This window comes from Acanthisitta chloris, unplaced genomic scaffold, assembly GCF_000695815.1.
Source record: "Acanthisitta chloris isolate BGI_N310 unplaced genomic scaffold, ASM69581v1 scaffold3381, whole genome shotgun sequence".
In the NCBI taxonomy this organism is placed as follows: Eukaryota; Metazoa; Chordata; class Aves; order Passeriformes; family Acanthisittidae; genus Acanthisitta; species Acanthisitta chloris.
Window position 1 is genome coordinate 56659 of NW_008655319.1, and position 27187 is coordinate 83845.

A 27187-nucleotide genomic window follows, 5' to 3' on the forward strand; every position below is an offset into this window, starting at 1 on the left:
AGAAATCATAAAATTCTTGAACTCTGTTGATTGTATTAGTGCATTATTTTTAGCATTGTAATTAGTTTTGCATAATGAAAAGCATAGGATGGGCAACGTGGGGGTTAATGATACAGAAAAAATCATACTTTCTAAATCTGGTGATTTCTGAGTGGCTTACAGTAATTCAACATAAATATGTTGTGTTAATGACAGGCATTTAATTAAAGCATGGCAAATTAGCAGGGAGGACTATTATTGAATTGCCTAGCAAAATTCATTTTCCTTCTTTATTGAAAATGAATCAAAACGTTATTTGCAACATATATCACTAGAGAAAATGAGTTTGTTAAATCTCCCATTTTTTAAAGCTTTATTTCTTCAAACTTTATATTAGGAGGTATGGAACGATTTTCCTTGGAAGCAATTTACAGACAATGAGTGGCTTGACATCCAGCAAAGACACCAGATCTACTACATTCCACCTCCTTCCTCTTAAATGAGTAGCAACATGCTGACATTTAATCACAGTTTGCCTTCCAAGCCTTAGCTTAAAAAAAATGCAGCCCAATTTTCAAAAAAGAATGGAAGGTTACTTTTGAACAGTCCAAAGTGGAAACTTTTCCACGTGGAAAAGGCAGGACAAGACTAGGAGTCAAGACAGATTTAAAATGATAGCCTGTGTTGGAACTGGCATGGGTCTGGTTCTCATTTTATTCACCTAATTTAATCAGAAATTCCATCAAGTTCTTCTGTAACCATACATATTAAATGTACTATAAATAAAAAGCCTTAAGCAATGGTGCAGTTCTGAAACATTAATAGTTCTTCCATTCTTCAAACTGATTAATGACTTTCTGCAAGGTTTAGTCTCTAGTTCGAAATAAAGAAGGCAAAAGGGGTATGAAACTTAGCACCATTCTTAATTACCTAAACATACCTACACAATTTGACATTTCATAAATTTAAATATATCACCAAACACTGGGGAATCTTCCTACTTTTTGCTCACAGCCCATGTTGATTTTGATTAAACTTTAGGTTCTGTACCCAAATAATACAAACAGCACAAAATGAATAAAAATATTGCATAGAACTTGAAAGCTTTCCCCCAAGGCAATTCACTCAAGAGTATCAGAGCATCCTCCCCAGAATCTGCTCATGCTGTTTGTGAATTGCCCTTGGCTTCTGTTCAGAATAAAAATGCAGAGATGGAGTATAAGATCTTACTTATGAGATCTAATATGCAAGTAGACACATAATATCAGAGTTTAGGATTGCAGAGGACCATTATGATTATCTGGACTTTACCCCAGTATTTTCTAGGCAACTGAAGTGCAACCAGTGATCCTGTATTTAACCTAACGAATCATCCTACACCTAAATAGTTGAACTTGATTTTAGGTATTTGATAATTTATGATTTACCAAATGTTCATATGAAAAATGCATAATCTTTATCATTATTTAATATTATTATTGTGGCTGGACCTAGAAACACCTAGCAAAACCCCAGAGGGAATAAATAAATAACATCAGCCATGTGCTCTCAAAAACTTAGTTTGATAAAACAATTAATCAGGTTGAAGAGCAAATCAAGAGAAAACAAGGACAAAAAGAAAAAAATATTTTGTGCATAGACCTTAAAGAATTAGATGCAGTTATGATTTATTTTTTTTTAATTAGTCAAGGCATAAAACTTTTCTGCTTAAAGTAGTAAGTTGGGAATAAACTTTGTTTCAACTTATTATATTACCACTGACTTGGTATGTGATCTTGGCAAGGTCATTCAGTACTACTGTTCAGCAGTTTAATGATCAACAAAATAAAATGCCTACAACACTACAGTATTCTGAGGTTAAATACATACAGAATAGAGATATTAAAGCTTTATAAAGGGTTTAAGAAAAAGTGTCAGTATCCCCAAGCATACAAATCACACTGATATTTTCCAAGTTTCACCAAGACACAGCATCTTGACTTCATGTGTCCAGATATTTATTCCTATTCCCTAATAATTTCCTAGTTATAACTCAAAGCAATGCACCCCATTGCTATAGATCTTCCTGAAACCTGACAGAGTTGCCATTGAAAGTTATAATGCTTCAAACATTGTTAAGTTGATAAATACACAGACTCAAACATTTGTCAATTCACATTTTCAGAAGCAAAAAATCTACTCAGGTCAACACATCCAAATAATTTTGCTGGTGTAGAGCCAGTGCAAACAGATTTGTTTCAACACCGAAAGTTTAATTTTGAAATAAAAATCAAGCCATGCAAAATACTCTTGCCAAATATAATTTTCAAGTTGGAGTTTTAGGTTTATTTGTTTTTATTACTGGTTAAAAACATACAGTTAGTCATCTCTCTGATGATGCTATGTACAAATTTTTTTCTCCTGAGGAAAACTGAGAAAGTATTAAAACAAAAATAAACTGTGATTGTGGACGTATTTTCTGGAACATAATTTGTCAGTGTAAGAACAAATTCTATGACTGTATTTGACAAAAATTTTGGCAATTGTCTAACCAAAATGGACATGACTTGCTAACCTACAGAAATCAAGGCAACCACTACATCTCATGGAACAGGCAAAGGAGCTAGAGGATGAAGAAAATAAAACATGGATGAAAGGTGAGAGTTTGAGGAGCATTCATCTTCAATTCCTAATACTGACAGCATTTCTGTTCTACAAATAACCTCTGCTTACTCTTGATGTGAATTTAATATTTCTAGACTGAAGGGTTAAATCAGTTTAAGTGAGGAAAAGATTGCATTTCCTTTTCCACAGTGCTGTGAATCCATCCATGCTAGAATGAGATGGACTAGATATATAGATTTATTCATATATTAATTTATTGATATTACAGGCTGTCCTGACATAACCTGTTTAAGCAACATCTCTAGTTAAGATGTTCTAACCCTTAGATCTGCCACAGAGGCCAGCAGTGTTTATGGTGGTTGATTAAATTCTTTTATTGAGTTAGAAATCCCTTGAAGAATGCAATTTGAATAATCTCAAATGTAGTAAGTGATTGGGCTAATAAACTTCTTAAAGTAGAAAAAGTATCATAGAATATACCAGAAGCCATTCGGTATATAAATGACGGAGTAATTTGTTTTTTTGGTCTACTTTTCCATTGAAAATTTTTTCACATTTGTTAAATTTGTAAGAATCACTTATACTCTTACCTTGCTGGCTATGAGGTAAAGAAGCTCTCCAAGTGTTGGTAGAAGGCATTGCTTCAATTTGTTGTTTATGAAGTTCTTTCTGATGAGTTCTATTAAAAGTATGGTTGCCTAAAATAAAAAAAAAATTTAAAAAAATCAACAGAACAACATATATGACACTTTTTCAAGCAAGATGTACTGCTAAAGGTAAAAAACTTTACCTCAAAGTGCCATCTTACTGATATACTCCTCACTTATGCTAAAGAGCCATTTGCAAATGGTTCAGTAAGGATTGAAAGACAAAAAAAACTAATCGCTACAAAACATTATATATGCAACATGGAGAAAAATGTGATAGAGAAACAGTCTAGGTGACAAATTGTCAGCTATCCATTCTTCCCTTTCCCCCAGGAAAACAGAAGTAGATCTGACAGGAAAAAAAAAAGTAAAAAAGCCTACTTGCTGTCCATATGTTTCTGTCAGAAGATCTAAAAGTCCTCACAATTAGGTTACAAAAAGAACAAACAACAAAAACCTCTCACGTCATTTGTGTAGACACTAAATCAAAAGATGGGAACTACTGAAGTTTTGCCTCTGGATTTCTGAGTTTACTGGTGACTCACTGTGTAAGAATTGGACATATCATTTTAGTTTTCTACACTTCCTCAGTTTCTCTATGCAAAGCAAATATATCTATCTATACACATTTATAGTAGTCATAATAAGGGGGTAGAGGGAAATTGGAAAATCTGATTCATCTTGCACAGGTGACCTAGTAAGAAATCACTTTCTCATGTACATGTGGAACTGATTTCAACCTAATGTTTAATGCTGGACTCATACAAGAAACCAAGGAGCATTTAACTACCCCCTGGCTGGCATGTGCCCCAAAACCCAAATGTGCTCCAATGCCTACCAAGCCCATAGCAGTATAGAAGCCTGTTGTTTCATTAAGGAGGATGGATCTACATGCCCTCCCTGCTCCACAACAACACACATACCTTGCAAGAGTATGAAAAGAACATGGTTCAGCAAATAAAAATTTAGTACACTTTCTATGCCATTTAAGTGGTTCTTTTGACTAGTATTTGACTATTATTATTTGGTTCTAATACTTTGGAAAGTACTTAAGAAACACAGCAAATAAGCTTTGTAAACAGATACTGTTAGTGAAGTCAGTGATTTCCAAGAGTTTGCACGATATGCTAAGTGAGACCTGAGGTTACTTTTATGTACTTTACATGAACAATAATACTGCACATATTCAATTTTAAACCTTGGAAACAGTCAACTTAATTATTACTTTAAATGTGCAGTGTGATGTTGCTTGTGCTACTTTTTAAAAAATTAAACAGGGAAAATATTACTGCATAGTGTCTTAGCCTATGGAAACAATAGTAGGTCAGGGAAAAAATAATACTTATTGTTTCACTAGTACACAAAACCAAGGCAATAGAAACCATCATATCACAATGTGCATTAGTACAACAAATGGAGAATGAATTTTATTTCATTCTTCTGCTTATGAGCTCTTCCCTTTTAAACAGCAAAAACATTATCTGCAGTATCACTGACAGATTTCATGTGTTCATTTAATGCTTTAGTAGAGAATAACAGACTTGTTTAAAATGGGCTTGTTTGCAAACATGTTAAAGAGAAACTGACAGAGACAATCCCATCCCAGAGGCATTGAGTCCAGGTCTTACATATATTGATGACACTACAAATATTTGATAAGAAGCAGAAATGCAGATACAACAAAGATCATCCTAACTGATCAAATCATAATGAAAGAATGTAATAGTTTTTGGGTATTTTTTATTGTTCTCTTCGAGTTTAAAACTACTTCAAATATGGTTAAACAGTAGGGAAGAGTTAATGAGTTGAAAAAAAGTGATCTGGTGTGTATCCCAGTTAGGCAAATATTGTATTATCTGTACACAAGCAGCACTTCAACCTAGGCAGCTAGGGGAGCACAGGAGAAGAAGAACTAAGAAACAAAAAAAGCAAAACCACCAACACCAAAGAACCTGCCAGCATCAAAGAAACCACCAACACCAAACAAACCAGAACAGCAGTGTTGTGGTTTTCTCATAAGTCACGAAAAGTGTTTGGCCAAAGGCAACGGTTACCTGAAATAGTCCTGGCTCTCTGCTTTCCAAACATGCCCTCTCTTCCCACACTTTCAAAAGGCCTAGCAAAACACAGTCCTATCTAGTCATTAGGAAAGAAGCAGCTAAAAAGAAAGTGTTACTTTGAGTTTTTCCCAGAAATGTAAAGAAAATAGTGATTTTGAACATAAATCTCACTGTGTATAAAGCATGCCAAAACACATACACTGGCTGACGATCACTGCCAAGCAGCTAGCAAATCTGTCATTATGCACATACCCCAAGAAAAATATCTAATACGTTACTAAATTCTTGGTGGAATACATGTATACTACATATCCACCAATAAAACAGCCAAACACCATAATTTATGCTTTTATCCACAAAAAACAAACACATAGCAAAACAGTAACATTTAGAAAGCATTTTAACTGAGGTATGCTAAGGTGACAAAAAGTCTGTTGTTCTGAAATGGGACAGTAAAAAGTATATAAACCTGAAAAAACAGAAGATAAATTATCATTCCCAATTTGCAGCTAAGGATAAAAAAATATGCTGTTATTATCCTGACATAAGAAACTGCCTCAATCCTTATCAGCATCTTATATGTCACTTCAGACTTACTGCAAGACATGATATTCCAAAAGACCTTTATCAGAAAACCATCCCTATGTTGCTGAATTCTGAACTGCTTTCACTACAAGGTTTAATTTTTTTACAGTGACAAATTCACAGGTGCATAAAACCACTTGCTCTGTAAACAAATATTCTTGTCTCCTAAATCCTTTACTAATATGAAATGCAATTTATGTTTTGGCAAGTCATAGTATTTTGAAGTCTCCAACCTTACTGTCATTTGCATCTATATAGAAAGAGGAAAAATAATGACACAAAGATCGCCAAAGCTTCAAGAAAATAATCTCTGTAATTTAGTCTCATTTTAGCAAATTTTGCAAGAAAATGCTGTGTGAAGCTCCTGTCACAGACACTTGCAAAAACCATAAAGGAAACTCAAAGTTGAACAAGGTAGCAAACCAAACGAAACAAACAAAAGAACAAAAAAGTCAGGAGTCTACAGAGTTTAGCAATCATCCCAGGAAACAACAATTTCCAGTCCTAAAAGTTATAAAATACACTTTTTTTTCCTTTTAAAATAGTTTACAGATATATTTGGCAGTAAAGTACATTTTCTTCCTCAAAGCACTTCGGAGTTTATATCCTCAACTTCCTTTGATTTTTACTTCACCTTCTGACATTAGCAACTTCATAACACCAATCTTTGTACAGAAAAAATCATAGAAAAACTGGAAATGTAGTCTTCAAATCAAAGCAAAAATACCTACTCAAACTTTAACCTTCACCCCTTATTTTTTTAATGTAATGCTATGTTCATTAACTGTTTAACTGCTTTTAGGGGATTTCTTCAGATGCTATTCAGGAACTTTAAGAAACCTGTCACTCCAGAGAGAGCTTCACTTTCATATTTAAGAAATAAATGCATCAGTAGTTTTTGAAGCTTCTAATATGTCAGCTTAGGAAGGTAGGCAAGTTGGTTCAAGTGCAATTCTGCACTATATGATGAACGCATAATGACAGCATTTTCTCCTTCATTGGATTTCCTTTCTGTAGTTACACAGAATTACTCATGCTTTTGTGATGAAATACGTATTTTGAGAACTAGTTTCACTGCAGAATCAATACTACTACAAGAGCCTTGTCACTGTGGCATTAACAGACATTACACCTACTCCATTAACATCTCCCAACATCACCTCTAGGCTGAGGGTGAGCACACCATGAGACAGTATTTAGACTACAATACTCCATTAACATCTCCCAACATCTAGGCTGAGGGTGAACACACCATGAGACAGTATTTAGACTACACAAAATTGATGAACCATGTGATAACACAAGCAGCTGACAACAGTCCTAGCAGACTAGCTATGGACATGAATTCATCACTATACCTGCTACACTTGTTTGCAGGCAGGACTTGATGGAGAAAATACAAATCAAATCGTACATCTGCTGTAGAGGATCAAGGCAGGCTGCTCAAAATTATCAGCTTTAATGAAGGATCTCGAACAGCACAAAACCCTGTATCAATACCAATCCTGTTTGCATCTGCAATACTCGTTTACCCAAAGCATGGTAAATACATTGGTAAGTTATATTGACACACTACATAAATATGTTTATGTATGCAAGCCTACAGCTCTCAGAATCCTCTGTTCTAGTAAATAAATCCATGAATTAACCTTTGTATGTAGTAGACTATTCCTATGTTCACATCCATTAAATTCTGTATACCTGCCTTAAAACTATACTACAAATATTCTGTGTTGATTACACATTTTCTGTGTTTTTTTGGGTTTGCATTGAAATGAACAATTTAAGATTTAAAATTAATGAAATTTAAAGCAAAGAACAATACTTCCATTGGTGAACAGAAATTACTTCTCATTCTCCTTCAGGTTTTCAGGACCAGCTATCGTTTTTATTCTGAAGTGATTCTAGTTATTATTTTTATTCTGAAGTGATAAGAAAAGGAAGCTGTTCTCCTGATATTCCAATCCCTACTCTTTTCTCATATATGAATGAAAAAGTGGTGAAACTGAGTTAACAAAATTCAAACTATGAAGTTATTTCCTTTCCTGTGCACTACAAAAACTTGTCAAAAAGCTAGTCAATACTGCAATAAATCCAAGTTTGCAATTGGAAATAAAAATGGTTTATTAAATCAGAGAGAAGATGTGCCTGAAGGAATTTGAGTCATTAGTGACTGCCTTGCAGGACACTGTTAAATCTTTGTTAAAGAGACCCAGAAGTTGCATGAAAACTCACAGTTATTATCTTCATGTATTACAACAAATTTGTGCATTAAAGGTTAATTTTAGTAACGGCAAGTAGATCCATAGCAAGAATGTGGTACTATGGCAGAAGACACTGAACATTAAATAATTACCACATGCTACAGAGGATACTCAATCTCTCAAATACAAGTCTATATTTACTTTAATCAGATAATGGCCTCTTCTTCTCTAGAGAGCACAGTCTACATAACTGCCGTATGATTTCCCTCTGTTCATTGAGCACAATAAAGTAATCCAATATTATACAAATGCCACATACTGAGCAGGCAGAGTGTCTGTGCCACTAGTGAATTTAAGAAGATATTTTGTGTCCTCTGCAATGGAAGTTATGAAACAGGAAGTTGCGAGTCATCGTCTACATGTTAAGCACAATTACACAGATACACAAGTACCTTTATGAAATACATTTAGTGTTATAAAATATGAAAATATTCATTATTGCATCATTTGAGGAACACATCTTAAAAGCCCTAAAAGAAGGATGACAAACTGTTTCCTGCTCTTGGCAGGAAACTTCCAATCTTGACAACAGTGATTTGCACAAGGTTTAAAATATTCTTCCATCCTTTCATAAGGAAAAATATAAGACTTGGGAAAAAATCTGCCTAAAGACTTTGATTCAACATTAAAGGGTGGTACAAATTTTAGGAAAAGAAGGTACCACTGTGTGTGGAAACACGCCAAACAGAAAAAAAAGTCTCCTTCTTACCTATAGTACATTCTTTTTTCTTTTCAACCTGCCTATGTTTTCCCTTTTGTTGAGGTAAATAGTAATGAACTCCAAGTTCTACACTACCTGGTAAAAGCATCTTAAATTTAATAAATTACCTACACCTTTTACACTAGCATCAAACTGAATGGATTTAATATAGTTATAACAAGAAAAGAAAGTTTCATATCTGGATAGATAGTCATTGCCTTCATTTATAACAACAGGGAGGAGCTGATGTAGTATTTCTAGATATATCTAGAAGTTTCCCTGAAGTTTTCAGTGTCCAGAAGTGAAAACTAAAGCATATTAAAAAAGAGAAGGTAATTTATACCACAAGATGCAAAGGCGCAACGTATAGGTTTAAATTATTGCTACATCTTTGATCTACTGGTATGACTGTCAGCAGGTATTATTGGGAATTAAAATACATCTGCAATTCTGCAACCCTTACAGTGATAAAGGCTGTCCTATGCCTCAAGCATAATGGAAATCACTTTTCAGCTCATTTTCTTGTGAGTACACACACATCATGTAACATGGGCAAGTAATGGCAAAGCAATCTCACTTTCCTTCAAGAAATGCACTTGAGAAAGGCCTGAGAAAGTATCCTGTGCTTATATTGCCACTAACCAGAGAAGAAACTAGAGTCATATTCATACAAAGTACTCATCTTTAATATGGTACATGAAATAAAAAAAAAAAGACCAGCTTACTCTGAACATCTTGACTCAGACTGGAACATGAACTAAGGAGGACTGGAGAGAAGTCTGCCCGTCAGACTATGCACATGGTATTAATGCTGACAAAACTAATTCATCATGAACACTTCTATCTTTCAACTTTTACGTAACTGCTGTAGGAAGAGGTCTTAGTGAGTAGCCAACCAGAAGTCATGAACTCAAAACAAGGTTCAACTTGCTTTGAAATAACACAGGGTCCCAAAGGGATACACAACCAGGCCGAAAGAGCAGCAATTAAACTATAAATATTATGTTTACTAACAAATCAAAAATCCATCTAAAAGAACTGTCAACAAGTTTTGGAGTTTGTTGTTGGCTTTTATTTTTAAGAAAAAACATTTATTTCTTCTCCTAGTCTGTCATGAATCAGGACAGATAGATGTTTACACAAGTTCAGTTACAGGTGTACATGAATACACCTGATTTCCACTCCAACCCTTAAGTTTGGTCAGGACAGATAGATGTTTACACAAGCTCAGTTACAGGTGTACATGAATACATCTGATTTCCACTCCAACCCTTAAGTTTGAAGCTTTTTAACAACAGGAAGGACCAGGTTAAAATACTTCCTTCAAACAGGAAAAAGATCCTGTTTTTGTTTTTGTCTAGGGCAAGGAAAAGATTGCTCAGGAGTCCAAAAAGCACAGGTTTCTGCCTTCAAAAGTGAGGTTGGTGGCAATCAACGGGAGCTGGTTTACATCTAAAGATTAACTAGAATTAGGAACCTGTCTTCACAGAATAAAAGTTGGCAGGAACATAGGAAGAAAATTACCTTTTCCTTCATTCTTTCCTTACCTTCCTTGTTGTTTCCCTGCATTTAACTATCCTCTCATTATATTGCAGGTTTCTGCCATTCATCCTCACCTTTTCTGAATATCATCTTTCTAGATTTTTATTCTTTTCACTGCTCTACTTCAAGTTACTTTAAGTCTCCATCGGCTTCCAAGAAGTAGGCCTGTCACCCACTTTTTAGAACCCCTGCTGACGACACTCCTGAAGACCAATACCAATGACTAAAATATCCATATAGGATATTTTAGATTGATTTATTCCACATAGAATTTCTCATATTTTAAAAAAAAATAAACTCCATAGACCTGAAGGATTTTCCATAAATTTTCTTTGAAAATAGTTCCCTTTGAGCACTGCAAATTCCTTCATTCAGCACAGTAAAGATGCAAAGTGGACCAAACAACAGTTGGCTAGAGATTTCCTTTCTACCTATTGAATTCTTCTTAAATTGTGTTTTAGACTAAAGTAACTTCTTTCTTTTTCCCCAGATGATAGCTGAAAGACCTGGTATTTAGATGAAAAGCTAGTACTACAACCAATATAGAAATTGTCTTGCCTAACACCAGGCCTGGTTTCAGTGTCCTTTAGTGCAGTAGTCAGAAGACAGAGGGAAACTAGGCTTTTCAGCTACAACCAGTCTGCAATTTCTGTCACAAAAAACATGTTGTAGCCTGTGTCAATCAAACAAGTATGTGCTTTACAAGAAAAAGGCTGGATTTTCTTCTCCTGTGACTAGTCTATGATTTGATTACTTCACAAGTGCAGGGCAAAATGAGATGGAAGAAGGGCTCTCTTTTAGGTTAATTCTTTAAGGTACTCAGTCGTAAGAGCTAAACCCTTCAATGAGCAAATTGTACAACAACTTGAATAGACCCAAAGTTGCTTGACTCAAAAGAAAATTAAAGTACCAAATATATATTAAAACCAAATTCACAGTTATGTCAATTTCAAGTACCAAATATACATTAAAACCAAATTCACAGTTATGTCAAGTGTCAATAAAAAAAAAAAAAAGTAATAACACAACACACAATGTTGTATGATGTGACTTTGCAAACCTCATTCAAAACCCATCAAAATTGTGCCAGGAAACATTTAAAACCTCACATAGATATGTGCTTTCCAGAATTAATAGAAAGAGTCATGTGCTTTGTGTCAAGAAGCTTAGGCATGAACATTTTTTCCAGGTGGTCTCTCTTGCTCACAGCAAGAATGCTAGCTTCACATTTCATTTTCTGTATGTATTTGATGCTGAAACTGTAGCAATGTAAGAAAAGCAAATATGTCACTTCTTCCACAGGAAAAAAAAAAAATTGCTCCTACTAGGTCATTTTAACTACATCTAGTTCACCTAGCCTTTCACACCCCAACCATATTTCCAGTGTACATGACATATCCATTGACTTCTAAAATAAGATGTGAATTGTACAGTAAACCAGAAAGAAAAGGAAAAGGAAAAAAAAAAAATCACACTGTAAACATTGTAAAGAGATTTGTCTTAGATATAACAAACTTTAAAAATCTGCTGGAGCTCTCCTTTCAGTTCTGTCAAATTCTTTGCCCTGTGGCATAGCTCTTCTTCAATATATTAAAAATGTTTTAATTAGGTAGAAAAGCTATTTAAAAATAAGACAACTCTTTAATAAATATAGTAGGCAAGAAAACTCATTATTTTAAACCTATTCAGTTTGACATTTACCTTAATTTCCATTTCCTATTCTGTAAAACTTATCCACACTATGTCAGTGAAGCAACAACAAAACCGATGCTACAAGCAGTGACCAGTATCTATTCATGATGCCAAAAAATACTAGTGGAAGAACAGATCTCATTTAACTCTACACCACGTGTGACAAATTGATCTTTCTGTCCCACAAAATTCTATATTCTTACTTGATGTGCTGCTTTCATGAAAACTGGGGTAGCATAAAAAAAGAAAGGAGAAGTATTTAGACAATCATTTCAGTATTGACTCCTTCCTTGCAAAAATTTTCAAACCTCTTACTCAATTTATACCAAACTAAGCTAGAACAAAGAAAAAAATTAAAAACAAACAAACAGATCTAATGGGTTTTTGAAACCTCTAGAAGCAAAACAGCAACATAAAAGTGATATAAAGGTTGTGATACACGCTCATTTCTTTTTAAACAGAATAAATACATTAAAACTTTTTGAACATACTACACACAAAAAAAGCTCCAAGATTCCTCTGAACATCCCCTCCCAAACCAAGGATTTTCCATTTAAACTTCGTGATAGTTAAAGGAAAAGGTGAGTATGCTGAGAGGTAATCTTTGTGTAATTAAGTTTAAAAGCCATCCAGCTGCAGCTCAATTCATGAGAAAGCAGGTTCTGTTAGCTGACAGATCTGCTTGTTAGCTGCAAAAGTAGGGATTGTTTAAGTATCTCTGCTGCATTTTCTACGCATGAATTTAGCTTCCTAATTTTCAGTAGAGAGAAGGAACTGCAGGCAGCAAGTACTCTTGGGCCTTTAATACACTTGCATCTTTATTTCCCTGCATGCAACAGTTCTCAGTACCCTCAAGAGCATAAGCTTTACCAAGGATATATTCCCAAAGGTAACTGGTGAACTGGCTGACAGTTTATTTGTTAACATCACATTCATTTAGTACCACTGGCAGGCTGAATATTTCAATTTTTAATGCTTCAGGATAACCACCTTTATGCTTCTGTGAAAATAATAGCAGGGTATCTTGAATTTCCTGTACTGGATTTGATTTTATTTGTCTTTGGGTGTTTTGGGGTTTTTTTTGTCGGTTTTCTTTGGGGAGGGTTTTTTGTTTGTTTATGTTTGGGGTTTTTTGTGCTTTAATTTCAGAAAAAAATAAAATGCCTATGCATCTTGCTTTCTCTGTGTGTGAATAAAGCCAAAAAAATCTCAGATTCACAGCACATGTTCAGTTTAGATCCAATCAATATAGGCAAAATTGCTGAACTGGGCACAAGGATATTCTAAAGCCTCAAAAAAAGTGATGCCAGAGGAGGGACAAAAAGAAATCAGTTCTGCAAAAGCCCAGATAGTATAACAGTCAGGAAAACTAAGCTTCCCTCTGCATGAAACATACATAATAAAGGGAGCTGTCAGATACGTGCTATGCTTCACATAATCACAATTTTCCTCTGGAAGTAAGTTCACCTGAAACTGCTTATCTACTGAAGGATCAAAACAAAAAGGTAAATCCTAGTCAAGAATCCTCCAGCTGCCTTCCAAATCAAAGAAGCTTCCAGATTTTTTTTTTTTGTTACAGCCCTAGGAAAGGATGGTTTGCACAAACTAATCCATAAAGTATTATTTTCTTCTCTTACACTCCAGCTTAATAGCAACTTCTGCTGTCTTAACTTAGCAATAGAAAAGTTAGAACATAGATAATTACTTATATAAGTTTTCTATGCAAGCGAATTGAAGGAAAAACGTAACTCAGTGTTGATACTATAAGCATTACTTATTGGCCTAACAGTTATGCTTATATTACTGTTAAAAAAGTAAGAACTGTTGGGTCAAGCTCTGTTTCTTAGTAGGTTTTGAACAGTAGAAATTTCTTTTCATATTTCCAGTTCTGAAATGGAAAATAAGAGATGATGTTTTTCAGTTTTTTGGAGCAAGTTTAGTCCTCACTAGACATAAGTCCCATTAATATTATAAGCAATTACTGATTCTGCACTTGTTGCTCATGTAAAACTCCCTTCAGTAGGAGTCACTCATTTGTAAAAGCTACCTGGGAAAATCTAGGAGAGAGGAATAAACAGTTTTAAACACAACTTGACTACCACAGAATTTAAGTTAAAAAAGTGTAAGAAATAATAATTTAGAACATGATTATTTTATTGTGAAAAATATTACTTTTAACTACAAATATAAAAATATTTTAACTAATAAAGGTGTATTCTTCACTGTACATTTACATCATAATGCACAGAAGAAAAAATGGAATTCTAGAATGTCATACAATTGACTTCAAACAGCTGCATTTTAAACTGCATATGATTGTTTCGTGCTAGTAGGTAAAATACTGAGATCTTAAGCTTCAAATAGTTTGTTAAAGAGGTTGCTATTTAAACAGCATTTTTGTTAAATAGTTATGTCTCTTTAGCTATGATAATATGCAAATAGCTAACTGTATGAGAGCAAATGATTATGCAATGTTAAAAAACAGAAGAGCTTAAAGCAAAGCAATTGAAACATTTCCCACTTTAAAATGAAATGTAATGGGAAGGGCCATGGGTCCAGACAACAAAGTCACACTATACTTTAAACAGAAATCTCACAGCCTGTGTTGCAAAAATACTAGAGTAGACATGGGCCAAGATATCAAATGGTTACAATCAACAAAAAAAATAAATCTGTAATTACAGAAAAGCATATATGCAGAAAATAGTCCTAAAAGCTGCCTGGTGAGACATGAAATGCTTTCATCGTTATAACCAATTAGGAAGAATCCTTTAAAAGCCCTTTCTGATGCAAGATGTGCTATTCCATATACAAACAACCTAATCATGTCAATCCTACACCCCAATTGCACATCAGTTTCACAGCACTACACAGATTAAGGGAACTTTTTTTTTTTCAGTGTTTCACTCCAAGATGGAAGTTGATTTTAGTGTTCTGCTTCCTTCATACAAATAGGTTTACTCTTGAAATAATTATTACACAGCAAAATTAAAAGTACAGGAGTTGCCCAAACAATACATTCGATAAACATAAAAAGAGAACCCAGCACAAGTCAATGTGTGTATCCGTTATGAACTGTGACAGAAAATTAAGGTTTTGTATCACTATCTTTTTCCTAGAAAAAAGAGTTTCTCAGTTGTTTAAAATTGAGATATACAAAAAGAAATTATGACTTCACAAGATAAATCTTTGTCAATAAAGACAGGATTTCTGAGTGGTTGGCTCCCAGGTGGTTTTGTTTTAAAAAAGGCACCAAAAAGCTCAATGTTACCTTGGACACCCTAGATAAAATTATCTTGTAATTCCAAACAATTAGGTACTGACACCGAATCTGAGGCACACACCTTTAGAGCCTTTCAGAAATGTTTTGCTAGCACTGGCTGTTGCAAGTCTGACACTCCCATTATCCGTAACAACCCTAAAACCTCCTGTACCATCTATTGCCCTATATCACCTACTCCCCCTTTATTGCAGGGAAAGGGTGTGAACAAAACTGGATACTGAGAAACAAACTCCCTAATATCTAACAGAAATCCCATCATTTTCCTATTAGAAAGAAAAAAAGGGGAAACAGCAATGAGAAAAAACTCTGAAGGTATAATTATAAATAATCATACCCAGTAACTACAGAAGTATTTAATTCAAAATACTCTGATACCTTTGTACCTTTAGTACTACCTGATCATCCAAGTAGGAAACACTGGGCAAGACCTCAGCATTCCCAAAAATTGAACAATTTCCATTTTAAATTAAATGCTACTTTTTACCCCTGAAAAATATACAGGTATGAGCAATACACTAAAACTTTAAAAGAAGGGTACAAATCTAAGAGCACTCTGATTTTGAATATGGCTGATTACACTAATAGGCACACAAATTTCTTTTTTAAAGAAGAACAATTTTGAACTTCTCCACCTTGCCCTAGGAACTGAAGTGAATGCAAGACAGGTGAATGGATGAGAAGCCCAACATATGTGCTGCTTCTCTAAAGCTGCAAGTACATACAGTAAAGTACTTCTCTCCATTGCATAATAGAGCATGACTTTCAGACACATTATGGGGTACAGAAAGATTGGCAGATCAGAAGCTCACATCAGTCTACTAAAACTCAAGCAAGCACCACATGTAGCCACACCAAAGTGTCCACTTCTGTCTTTAGCAAAAAGTGTGTATATTAAATATCAAAATATAAATATCAAAATATGGGATGTTAACTCTGGATGCCCATGGATTTCCTAAAGTCTTTACATGGATGTGAATTCAGGGTCTGTCTCTTCCCCCAACATATGTTACCCCTAATAAGCTTCGCTCTGAAGCCTACAATTCTCCAGGTCACTATTGCATTTGTGACAGAAGTAGCTGAAGGACAATGCTGACTTGGTGTTTTGTAACAAAAATTGAGGAGGAATACAAATTATATTTAGAATCCTGAAATACTGAAAACAGAGGCAAAAGTCTGCCAGACAGCTATTCACCTTCCAGAGAGGCAGATATTTATCTGCTGAAAAGGGTCCCTGGGGGCATAGATCTTCATTATCCCAAAAATAAGACTTGTATATAAAAAATAAGAAAAAACCCACAGCATTTTTACTACCATAAGAACTAAATTGAAGATCATTGCAAACTGACATACTGGGAGCATCAATGATTTAATTTTTATGGAAAATATATTTAATTTAAATATTTAATTTTAAAGGAAAAATGTACTATTTCATCACTCAAAGAAAACAGAGTACATTTAACAGACTATGAAAAGTGTCAATTAAGTTAAGAACACTGGAAAAAAAGTGATTCATTTCTGCAATCAACAATGTATGTTTTCTCTTTCTTCATTGAGAATTTCCTTGTTTTCTACTACCAGCTTGATTGGACTTCAAACATAAAGCAAGCCCAATATTGGATTAATAAAAATAGTTTTTTGAAAGAGGAAAAGGAAGAATCTTCAATTATGATAAAAGGACTTAATGTTTTCTCCAACAATCCAGAATTGTCACGCTTGACAGATTCACTGTTGTTAATTTAATTTTATTTCCATTTTCTGTTTCTTAACTCAGAAGAACTTTTCCAAAACACACCATGAGTCCCTGCTAATTTACCTGAGAAATGTCAATTTTTCATTTGTCTTCCTGCCACGTGCCCCAGGCAAGTATGTAAGCCATATTCAGTGAAGCAAGTTGTAGAAAATAAATTGAAGAAATTTATTACAGAGGTAGAAAGCTTACTAGAAGTCACTCGAAAAACTTACAAGGAATCTCCTCTCACTGTTACCACAGTATTAAGTGACAATCCTGATCATGCCAGAAAGATAACTGTTAAGGTTTGAATCAATTTACAAAACAGTGAACATCTGTGTGTGTGCACATGTGTAATTACTCATGCACATACTCTGCTACAGCTTCCATCTCCTGTCTACAGGCTTTTTTTTTTAATTGGGGTGGGTTTTGCCTTGGGTTGGGTTTGCTTTTTTTCCACGTAAGATGTATCAGTGCAAAACAAGGAAATGTCCTTGGAGAAAACAAGCAAGGGTACACTATAATTATGATCATCTGTGAACAGACTCCGGAAGTTATTTTACAATAAAACAACATTAAAACTAAATAGGCTTGGAATAAATGGCCAAATCAATCCATTTTTATTTGAAACTCCTTACAATACAGGCAAACATGGGCAGACCTAGGAACAGGAGCTATTAGAGAGGTAAGCTAGGAGCATGACTTAAAATTGATATTCTGCATGTATTTGAGTAACAACTGTACACCTAGAACAATGTAGACACAATCAGACTAGCTAGCTAGAGCATGTATAAGAGTTTTGAGGTCATAGAACTGCACCTGTAACAATACAGCTGCTTTGCAGCTGTGGAAAACAACCACTAAATTGTACTTGAATAGAAAATCAGACATAAAAAGGCACAAATTATATGGAGTTGATGAAAACAGAAATCTAGATATTTCACTGCCTTGACAAAGGAATCAAAGTTCAATATTATGGAAATACTCCGATATGCTGCCATCCTCCATGGGATAGTTAGTTTATTAATTTGGCCATGGAATTCCATGAGCCAAAGGCTTTGCAAAGAGACCTGCAGTGTGAAAGCTGCAGCAGGCTCTCTGAGCCCTTCCAACACTAGGGAGAGCACTGGACCCAGGTCTGTAAAATAAAAGCCAGGCACACCTGCCTAGGTCATAGTGTGAGACTGATATTCCCAACTAGCAAATTTAGAAGAGGTAAGGAAAAGGACTAGATTTGGCCACCAAAAGGACCAGCAGAGTACAATTCAAGGGTAGTCTCCTACCAGAGGAGGACACTGCTCCCTTGAATGGAGCTATTCTGTCAAGTTGCTCTATCATCTCCTACTAAAAGAATAGACTGAATCTGAAATGTCACAGCAGAGTGGTTGTGTCCTAGGTGGCAAAATGCCCAAAATGCTCACAGAAAGGAAAGGACAGTAGCTTCTCATAATAAATAAGCCACATTAGAAATACATGGAAACAAGCCTCCCTAAGTAGGGAAGAATTTTTATTCCTGTAAGATGGAAGAACAGAATCCTGGAAAGAAAGAATCTTGTTTTTCACAGAATCAAGTTCCATAAGAACCTGTTTCAAAATCTAAATACAAAGATTAGACTTTAAAGCTCAGGGGTTTTCCAAAGATAACAAGGAATAAATAAGAGGAAATTATGTTTCAGATTTGCAAAGGGAAATTCCATGGGGGAAAAAGATACATTAAGCCAGAAAAAAACCCCCTAACCTATTCACAAATTTTATTGCAAATGCATAACAAAAGAAATGGCACATAAAATGCCTTCATCTGCAGTTATAAAAGAGACCAATTTCCCTGTTGTTTTCTAATATCAGTCTCATTTTTTTAATCAATGCAATGTTCTTCTTAAAATTACTTAACTGGAAATAGATCAACCACAAGTGTATTCACATATATAAATATTCATTTATTCTAATTTCTTCTAATATGACCTACATATTAGAATACAGAAGCAGAATAAGGATAGTACACAGTTCCACAGTTACATGCTTGTCTAGTCTGTGCAATAGTAGTTTATTTGCATTTTATTTTTGTGTTTTAGTGACCTCTGGCGGTTACATTCAAAGGCAAATGATAAACAAAAACTTTTTTAAAAGCCCTAAAACATTAATTTTCAGAAAAAAATAACAAACCAAAAGCTTTTGGCATACAGCACGCAAAAATTTATTCCGGGCTATAATATCAGGATGAGGCTTCTTTTCTTTCCTAAACTTTTTCTGCCTCTTCAGGACTCAATGTTACTGTTATTTAAAAAATTGTTTGAACAACAACAATTTCATGGTGCAGGTTCAACCTCAAAGATAGAGAGCTATCCTTAAAAAGAGACACTAGGGGCTAGAAATAAAGAGCCAGCTTTTAATGTGTAAGGGCAGCAGTGGTAACCTGCACAAGTCTTTAAGGAATGACTAAACATGGCATTTATTATTATGGCCTAATTGACATGTTGGTGTTACGTATGTCATAGGTTGAACTTGTTGACCTCAGAGGTCTTTTCAGCCTGATTGATTCTCTAATTCTGAGTCTGTACAAGGTGCTGTGGTACTTTGAAAATACAGAAGAAATCACAAAGAACTGGATGAGTGCATAAGGAGGTAATGAAAAAACTGCAAAGCGGGCATGACTAAGTGATAAAAACTGGAAAGAAAAGCTGATGTAAATAGCAGGGTACATTACACAAAGGGGGCAAAAATAATTCCAGAATTGCATATTCACAAGCTCTCGACTGACTTTTATACCCAGGAACAAATTTTGGAGCTAAAGTAGATCGCCTCTATTTAACAGGTCAAAAAGAAGCAAGCAGCATTAGAAGTTATAAGGAGTGGAAAAAGAAACAGAAATCAAAAAAAACCTACCAGTAGAGAGACCACTCCTGTAACTGCAGCATTAGATTAGGAGAGGAAAAAAAAACAGAAATCAAAAAAACCCACCAGTAGAGAGACCACTCCTATAACTGCAATCTGTAAGACCTGGAGCACAGAGAGGCATTTTAAATTGTCGTTCTAACTAGCCACAGCTTGATTTTGACCTTACCTAAATTACAGCAGCCACTAATAAACTTCAGCTGGAGCACCAGCTGGCTCATATCAGAGTAGGAGAGGAAAAAAAAACAGAAATCAAAAAAACCCACCAGTAGAGAGACCACTCCTATAACTGCAATCTGTAAGACCTGGAGCACAGAGAGGCATTTTAAATTGTCGTTCTAACTAGCCACAGCTTGATTTTGACCTTACCTAAATTACAGCAGCCACTAATAAACTTCAGCTGGAGCACCAGCTGGCTCATATCAGAGGATAAATTACAGCATTGTATTTTAACATAGTAGATAATGCTGGTTGAAAGGTTTGCTTTGTGAGTTGTTTTTTTAAAGTATGACAGAACATAAAATAGCTGATAGTCCACATGAATGTTGTTCAACAAACTCACAAGCTCATCTGCTTCCTCTGGTGGGAGAGAAGGGTAACACAACTCGATAGATGAGAAATTCCTAAATGACTCCTTCCTACTTTTCTGATAAATGAACTAATAAGTTTTATGTACTACCTATAGTTATTTAATTTTAGATTATATATGCAAAAATAAATGTGAAGATATGAAAATATTAGTATTCTATGCTTTTTCCTCATTCTAATTTTGTGTAAGCACCCTAAAATATTTTTTTCATTCAGAGATATTACCCTGGGAGAAAAAAATTGGAATGAATGTCATTAAATGCCCAGTAGATGCATTTTGAACTCAGGTTTGCTAATTTAAAAAATAAATCCTCATCTTCTCAAGGAATGTATATAAAAATTAATTTTAGTTCACATAAGAATGGGGCCAGAAAGTTAAAATGGAAAATAATTTTCCTTTCTAGTCCTTCAGCTTAAATGACACCGGGATCAGACTTAGTTTGTTTTTTTGAAGTATATGTGTCCTTCAAAAAATGCTAATTTCCATTTGTGAATGATTTTTATGACACATTTTAAAAAATAAAACAATGTTACAGCTCAGTTTAGAACTGCTTCAACCTATTGCTTTTAAATACACAAGGCTGACTAGGGTATGTATTTTCTGTGAAGGAAATTGTGAAGACAGGGAAACTATTGCTGAATGCATTAGTGCTAACCACCTGATCAAACATCTGAAGCCAAAATAGGGAAACTATTGCTGAATGTATTAGTGCTAGCCACCTGATCAAACATCTGAAGCCAAAAGCGACATGGACACCTCAAAATTACTTTTGAGTACTTTCACTGGAGATCCTAGAAGCTAAATATCAGATAAAATCTGCCACATAAAACAGCACTCTTAAACTGTGATCTGGAATTCAACTGACATGCAATTATCAGTTTTGAAAGGCTTTGACCAAACTTCAATGGCTGCAGCTAAAGGCCTCTTGCCCCACTTTGTGCACTAGGTAATAACAGTGCTGGTTTGAGTTAAGCTTTCACTACAGAATTGAAATGTTAGACAACATAGCAAGATAATCATAATCATTCTTGATATTCATTAAGAAGAAAACAGAGGGACCTAAACCAAGAAAAGCTTCCTTAGCTGCATTTGCAATAAAGTCAGGTATTAACCAACCAACAACTGTATGTTCCTACATGCCAGATCTGCCCAGCATGGAGACATATTTACGCCTTGTGTTTTGCAGTTGGTTCTCGCATTCAAACACACATCACATTAAAGTTCTGGCTTCACATGAAATAGAACTAATGTCACATTCACACTTTAAACAGATCTTAAATAGTAGATTCTGTCAAGATTTTGTAATCTGTGTGCATGTGTCACAGAAAAAAAGGGACAGTAAGATCACTTTGTCTCATCAGTCTTCTGTTTAACTCAACTACTGACCACATAAAATGAAAAAAAGAATTAAAAATACTTTGATTCTCCTAAGAAAATTACTTGCCCTTCATTACACACATTCTTCAAGAGCTGTAAGGAATCTCAAATTAGTCCCATCTCAATGAATTTTTTGGAAAAACATATTTCTAAGAAGCAACTGTACTATTTTTATACTAACTCTAGTAGTTACATTTCAGGATAACCAAATACGTCAAGTTTCTTGTTTCTACATGTGCAAGAAGTATGACAGTGATAACACAAGTTTACGAAAAGGAGAGAAAAAGGCTACAGTTTTATCATTGGTGGCTAGTTCTGTCACAGGTTAGTAAGGATCAGAACCCCAACTACATAGAATAAGCTCGTAAATGTATACATTTAATTAATTCATGATATTCCAATTTACACATATGAGAAAAAACAACTACATAGAATAAGCTCATAAATTTATACATTTAATTAATTCATTATATTCCAATTTACACATATGAGAAAAAATAAAACAGGGTTAAACCAAAAAAAGAGCTGTGAAATCCTCTGACATAAATAGTAAAAGCATTAACAAAACTCCTTGTTCAAGAAAAAAAAAGAGAAAGTTACCTCAGAAATAGGTACATTTTCTCCAAGTTCAGATGTGTGTAATGCCAGTAAACCAATCAGTCGAGCAGCTTTGGCACTTCTGCATAGCAAATAAATATTTGGTAGGAGCAGAAAACCTATTTAGAAAATACTATAAAAACCAATTGTGTCTTGTTTCTATTTTACGCTTGTTGCTAAGGGCAGTAAGTATTTGATTTGCTGTTTACAGCTCAGATTTTCTTTTTATTACTACTTTTTTTGTATCAAGAAATCATTTCAGCATTTCAGCTCAGTTTAGCAATAAATTCATGCGTAAAGACATTTCTCTTCTTTAGCACTCGGGAACTAAGATTCTTTAGTTCATTATAGACTTACTAATCAGTCACACTAGTGTTCAGTTTTCATATAATGCAGAAAACCCCTAGAGATAATTTTAGACTTTTCAGTATAGCTGGCAAAACAGAAATTAAATCTGCATCAGCAAATCAGTTTTAAATGTTTCATTAAGGAAAAAAATTGGAATGATAAACAACACGGATGAAACAAACAGCAGAGGGCACTATCACATTGAGATGGTTCTGACACACCTCTTTTAAAAAGCTAAAATTACAGTTATTTTACTCCTATTGTGGTATGGGTTGGTTTATTCAGCGATTTTAAGTAACACTGTTTGGTACACTAAATTATACAACATCTAAGTAAAATTGTAGAGATTTTCTATAATCTTTGGTCCAGTAGAACAGCAATATATTAATTCAATGTAGAAAAAATGGCATCTTATATCCACCATCATACCCCCAGTCAGATACCACAGCAGTCTGACAGGCTAAAACACTCCTCAAATAAATATCTTTAATAAAATTCACTGGCAATTCTGTATTTTGACATATTAATTTTAAATAATCATTACTTACATATCCCAGTTGGAGGCTGCACGCAGCTGCTGGATCAATGCAGGAAACTATAGTTTAAAGAAGATAAATAAGCATTAGTGAATTTCAGTGATCTGATACTTCCCAATGATAAACAAAAAGATCAAAGTATCAGTAATTTCATAAAAATGTATTTGGAGAGCATTTGCAAAGAGTACAGACAAGTACTGTGGATATTGTTCAAATGCTGATTAAAGAAACAAAAATTTAAAAGGTTGAGAGGAAAAATACAATTTTTTTCTATAGTCTTGCCATAAACTAAACTGCTAAGCACAGATCAGCATGTCAAAAAAAAAGGAAACATTTTCTCATTTTCATTCTGAATAACACTCTGCAGAGAAAAAAGTCTGATACTTTCACCTACAAACACAGAGATCATCATATAGCACTACAAAATAAATATTTAATAAACTGAATCTATTTTGTGAGAATGGATAAACATAGTTGGCAAATACTAGAATGATGAATGTCAACAGGTATAATCAGCCACTTAACAACAAAGCTGCACAATTACTAACTCATTTCTAAAATGTTCTGTTAATTGGCAACTGAGTTATTGGATTATTGTGTGTCCCCCCACCAAATTCTGCAGTGATAACAGAGTACACCCTTCTGCAATTCTGTTTCCTGTTTCCACAAGAATTCTATGGGATAAAACCTACCACTACTTCAAGCCTAAATGCTCTTCATTGAATATTTTTGGCAGTGCAATTTTGTCTTTAAGACCTCAATATCCAACAATGACATGTCAACTTATGACTTAGGTGCATTAGTATAAATGCAGGAGAGGAAAGTAGTTTACTTTTTATTAAATAAATGAAAAGTGCTTATCTCAGAATAGCCTCTGTGATACGTTTGCATAATGGAAAAAAAAAGTCTACTTTTCTTCTGCACATGCTAGACTTTGAGAAATATGTTAAACGACTACAGAGAATACTAGTAAAATTGTTTGCCTGGTAGAAAATGGTTCTTAAAAGGCAAAATCAACATTACCCTAAACCAGACTCTTCAGAGAGCACTCACTCTTTGCAGCACTGCTTACTGAGAGTTTTACTACCTGCTTTTCTTGCTATTCTTTACAGACATATAGCCAAATGAAATTTATTTGGCAATTCATGAATGAACTTTTTTCAGTCTTCTCTGTCACTTAATGATTTACAAAGAGTAATATTTCACACTCTCCATCAAGGTTAGTTTTCACCCCAACCTTCTCAGTAATACAACAAAACTATATATAAATATATCTGAAATCTAAGAGAAAGAATTAGTTTCCCTCACCTCTTTAAAAAAAAAACCTGACATGGAATTTAGCAACTTTTTTTCATTATTTTGCACCTAATTTGACATAATGCTTTTGTCAGTACACCAAGGATTTCTTCAAATACAACTAAAAGCTGATTTTTGCTACAATGGCAAGTACATAAACCATGTTGAATTGCTTCAAAGCTTTCTTATTTACCAGTTGAGAGCTAATTAGCCTGCTTGCAATCTCCTTGTGGACAGCCACAGTACACAGATAATACAGTAAGTTCAGTTTAGAACGTGCTGCTCCTGCATTCTTGTCAGTGGAATCAAGCAGTGAACATACTCGTTTCAGAAAGTTATCCCAGTCCATGTCTTCCATAGATGATAGCTTCTCAGCTAAGCATAAGAAGCAGGCAAGTAGTTAAAGATTATGGATCTTTGACATTACTTTAACGGGCTAGAAAGCAACATCAACACCAATCAGTAAGTTTCAAAGTTTGAATCGAATTATAATTTTAGCACTTAAAATATTAAAGCAGCATGTTACAGTTCATGTCACGTTATAGAAATCAAAGACGAAGCAGGAAGAGAAACAAAGGATAAAAATGTAGCAATAGAAGCCTCAGAACACTTTTGAAAGTACAACACTACTGGGTCATTGAGCTTCATTTAAAGAAACATTTATTGGCATCATACTTAGGAATGGTAGTAGCTGTTCATCATCATTACTAATTCTTAATAAGAAAGTGCAATTTCCTTAGAGTAAATTTGAAGCAGTGAAATCTCCTCAGAATCAATAAACTCAAAACATATGTTGTTACTCATATAGGAAGGCATCCGTCTAGTTAAGCTTAAGTAGTATCAGAACACAGAGGACTTCAGAAGGAGCACAAAGAAATCAAGTCATTAGGATAACTAACACAAATCCTGTGATTCAATTCATTGACCACTGTACATGAATTGAGATTTTTCACAGACTTCCTTATCAGTCTCAACAGTTAACTTCAATCTAGCAGCCATACATTCCCTCAGTTTTGGTTAGTTATTTATTAATAACTGATCTGCCATCCTGATGTGCCCCAGTATAGAATATTTAAAAGCATGTTTGCTGTCTTTGATGCCAATTTTATACTTAAGTAACAACACCTACTAATGCAGGCATTTATAATGTGCATTAGCAAATGTGAAAAGAGGTTTGCATTTCAGGCATTTATCTAAATTTTCCATACTTTAACCATTACTGATGAGCAGCATCGAATTCAGTATCTTCAAAAACTATCAGAAAGTTGTCCGGAGAAAAAGCTACAACTCTGAAAGTGTTATAACAACAAAAAACACTATCCCATATTAAATAAACACTGATGGCGATAGTTAAACATATCAGAATTATCAGTGTGATAACTACTTAAACGCAGTATGAAATATAATATATGAAATATAATAGTTACTATGTAACTATTAGGACTTGTAAAGTCTACTCAAAATTGGCCTAGCTAAAAACATTACATATACTTCAGCTGTGACAGCTCATAATCTACAATGGGAGACTCCAGGTCCTGTGAGTTACAGCACCACATGCAGATCTTCACCTTTAGCAGAGCCATACCCGAATGTGCTGGTATATGCAAAGTTTTCAAGTCAAATCTAACTGGTAATTGCTTCATTATCTGGAAAAATAAGTGAACATATTACATACACTTCTGGAAATCTCTAAGTACTTGAATACTGAGAACAAAAAGAGGCAAAATTTGTACAGGATGGGTGTACAAACTATTGCTCATTACTGAGGAATTTTCCATTGTTTTCTGGTATGTATTTCTTCCAAGCAAATCCATGAGATTTAACTCCATGTTTTTAATATAATTATATTCCTAATATTTCCATTTAAGTGATTTTTAATGGGATTACAAAATGATAGGATTTCTTTAGTTTACAGTTGTATCTTGCTTGTGTGCAGAAAAATACTTACATTTGGGTCTCAATTAATTTCCATACAGTAAATATATAAATATATACGCTACATCATTCTAGAAAATAAGAAGTCATATCACCAACAACTAGCCATTTATAAGGTATGGGGACTTTTTCCCCTCACAACACCTCATTTTCTGGTACATCATGAAATTGGATGACTGCTCAGTGGCTGAGCATTTGAGTGTGATTTTCAGTAAATAAAGCACACAATAAATGTAACTGTGTAGTGCAACTTAGCCTTTGACAGATGAAGTCTAAGTGTAACTAGAGAGCCATTCTCTAAAAAAGGTCTTCAATTCCACAGATCTGCAGAACACAGGGAAATTTTACAATATAAGCTGACATTTCTGCTTTCAAGATTCTGCCAGCATCTAGTAAATCCTTTTTAGGAGATTAAATTGCAAGCTCTTCAGCTTTACCAGGTGTCAGTATCATCCTCTAGACTGAAGATCACCAAGAAGGCAATGACTCTGATTACATGTCCCTGGAACTTAGTGGGCTAGTTTGCATTAAT

At 34.4% G+C, this 27187-nt stretch overlaps 1 protein-coding gene across 1 annotated transcript in view; it reads right to left on the reverse strand.

Annotated features, from left to right (window-relative positions):
* Window positions 1-27187, reverse strand: part of ULK4 (unc-51 like kinase 4) — a gene marked incomplete at its 3' end in the record, with an annotated part of 91319 nt that overhangs the window by 44471 nt on the left and 19661 nt on the right. Inside the window, 5 exon segments of the mRNA XM_009083838.1 lie at window positions 3174-3281; window positions 22544-22622; window positions 23437-23483; window positions 24914-25095; window positions 26306-26366. Of these exon segments, the coding sequence (XP_009082086.1) occupies window positions 3174-3281; window positions 22544-22622; window positions 23437-23483; window positions 24914-25095; window positions 26306-26366 (477 nt within the window).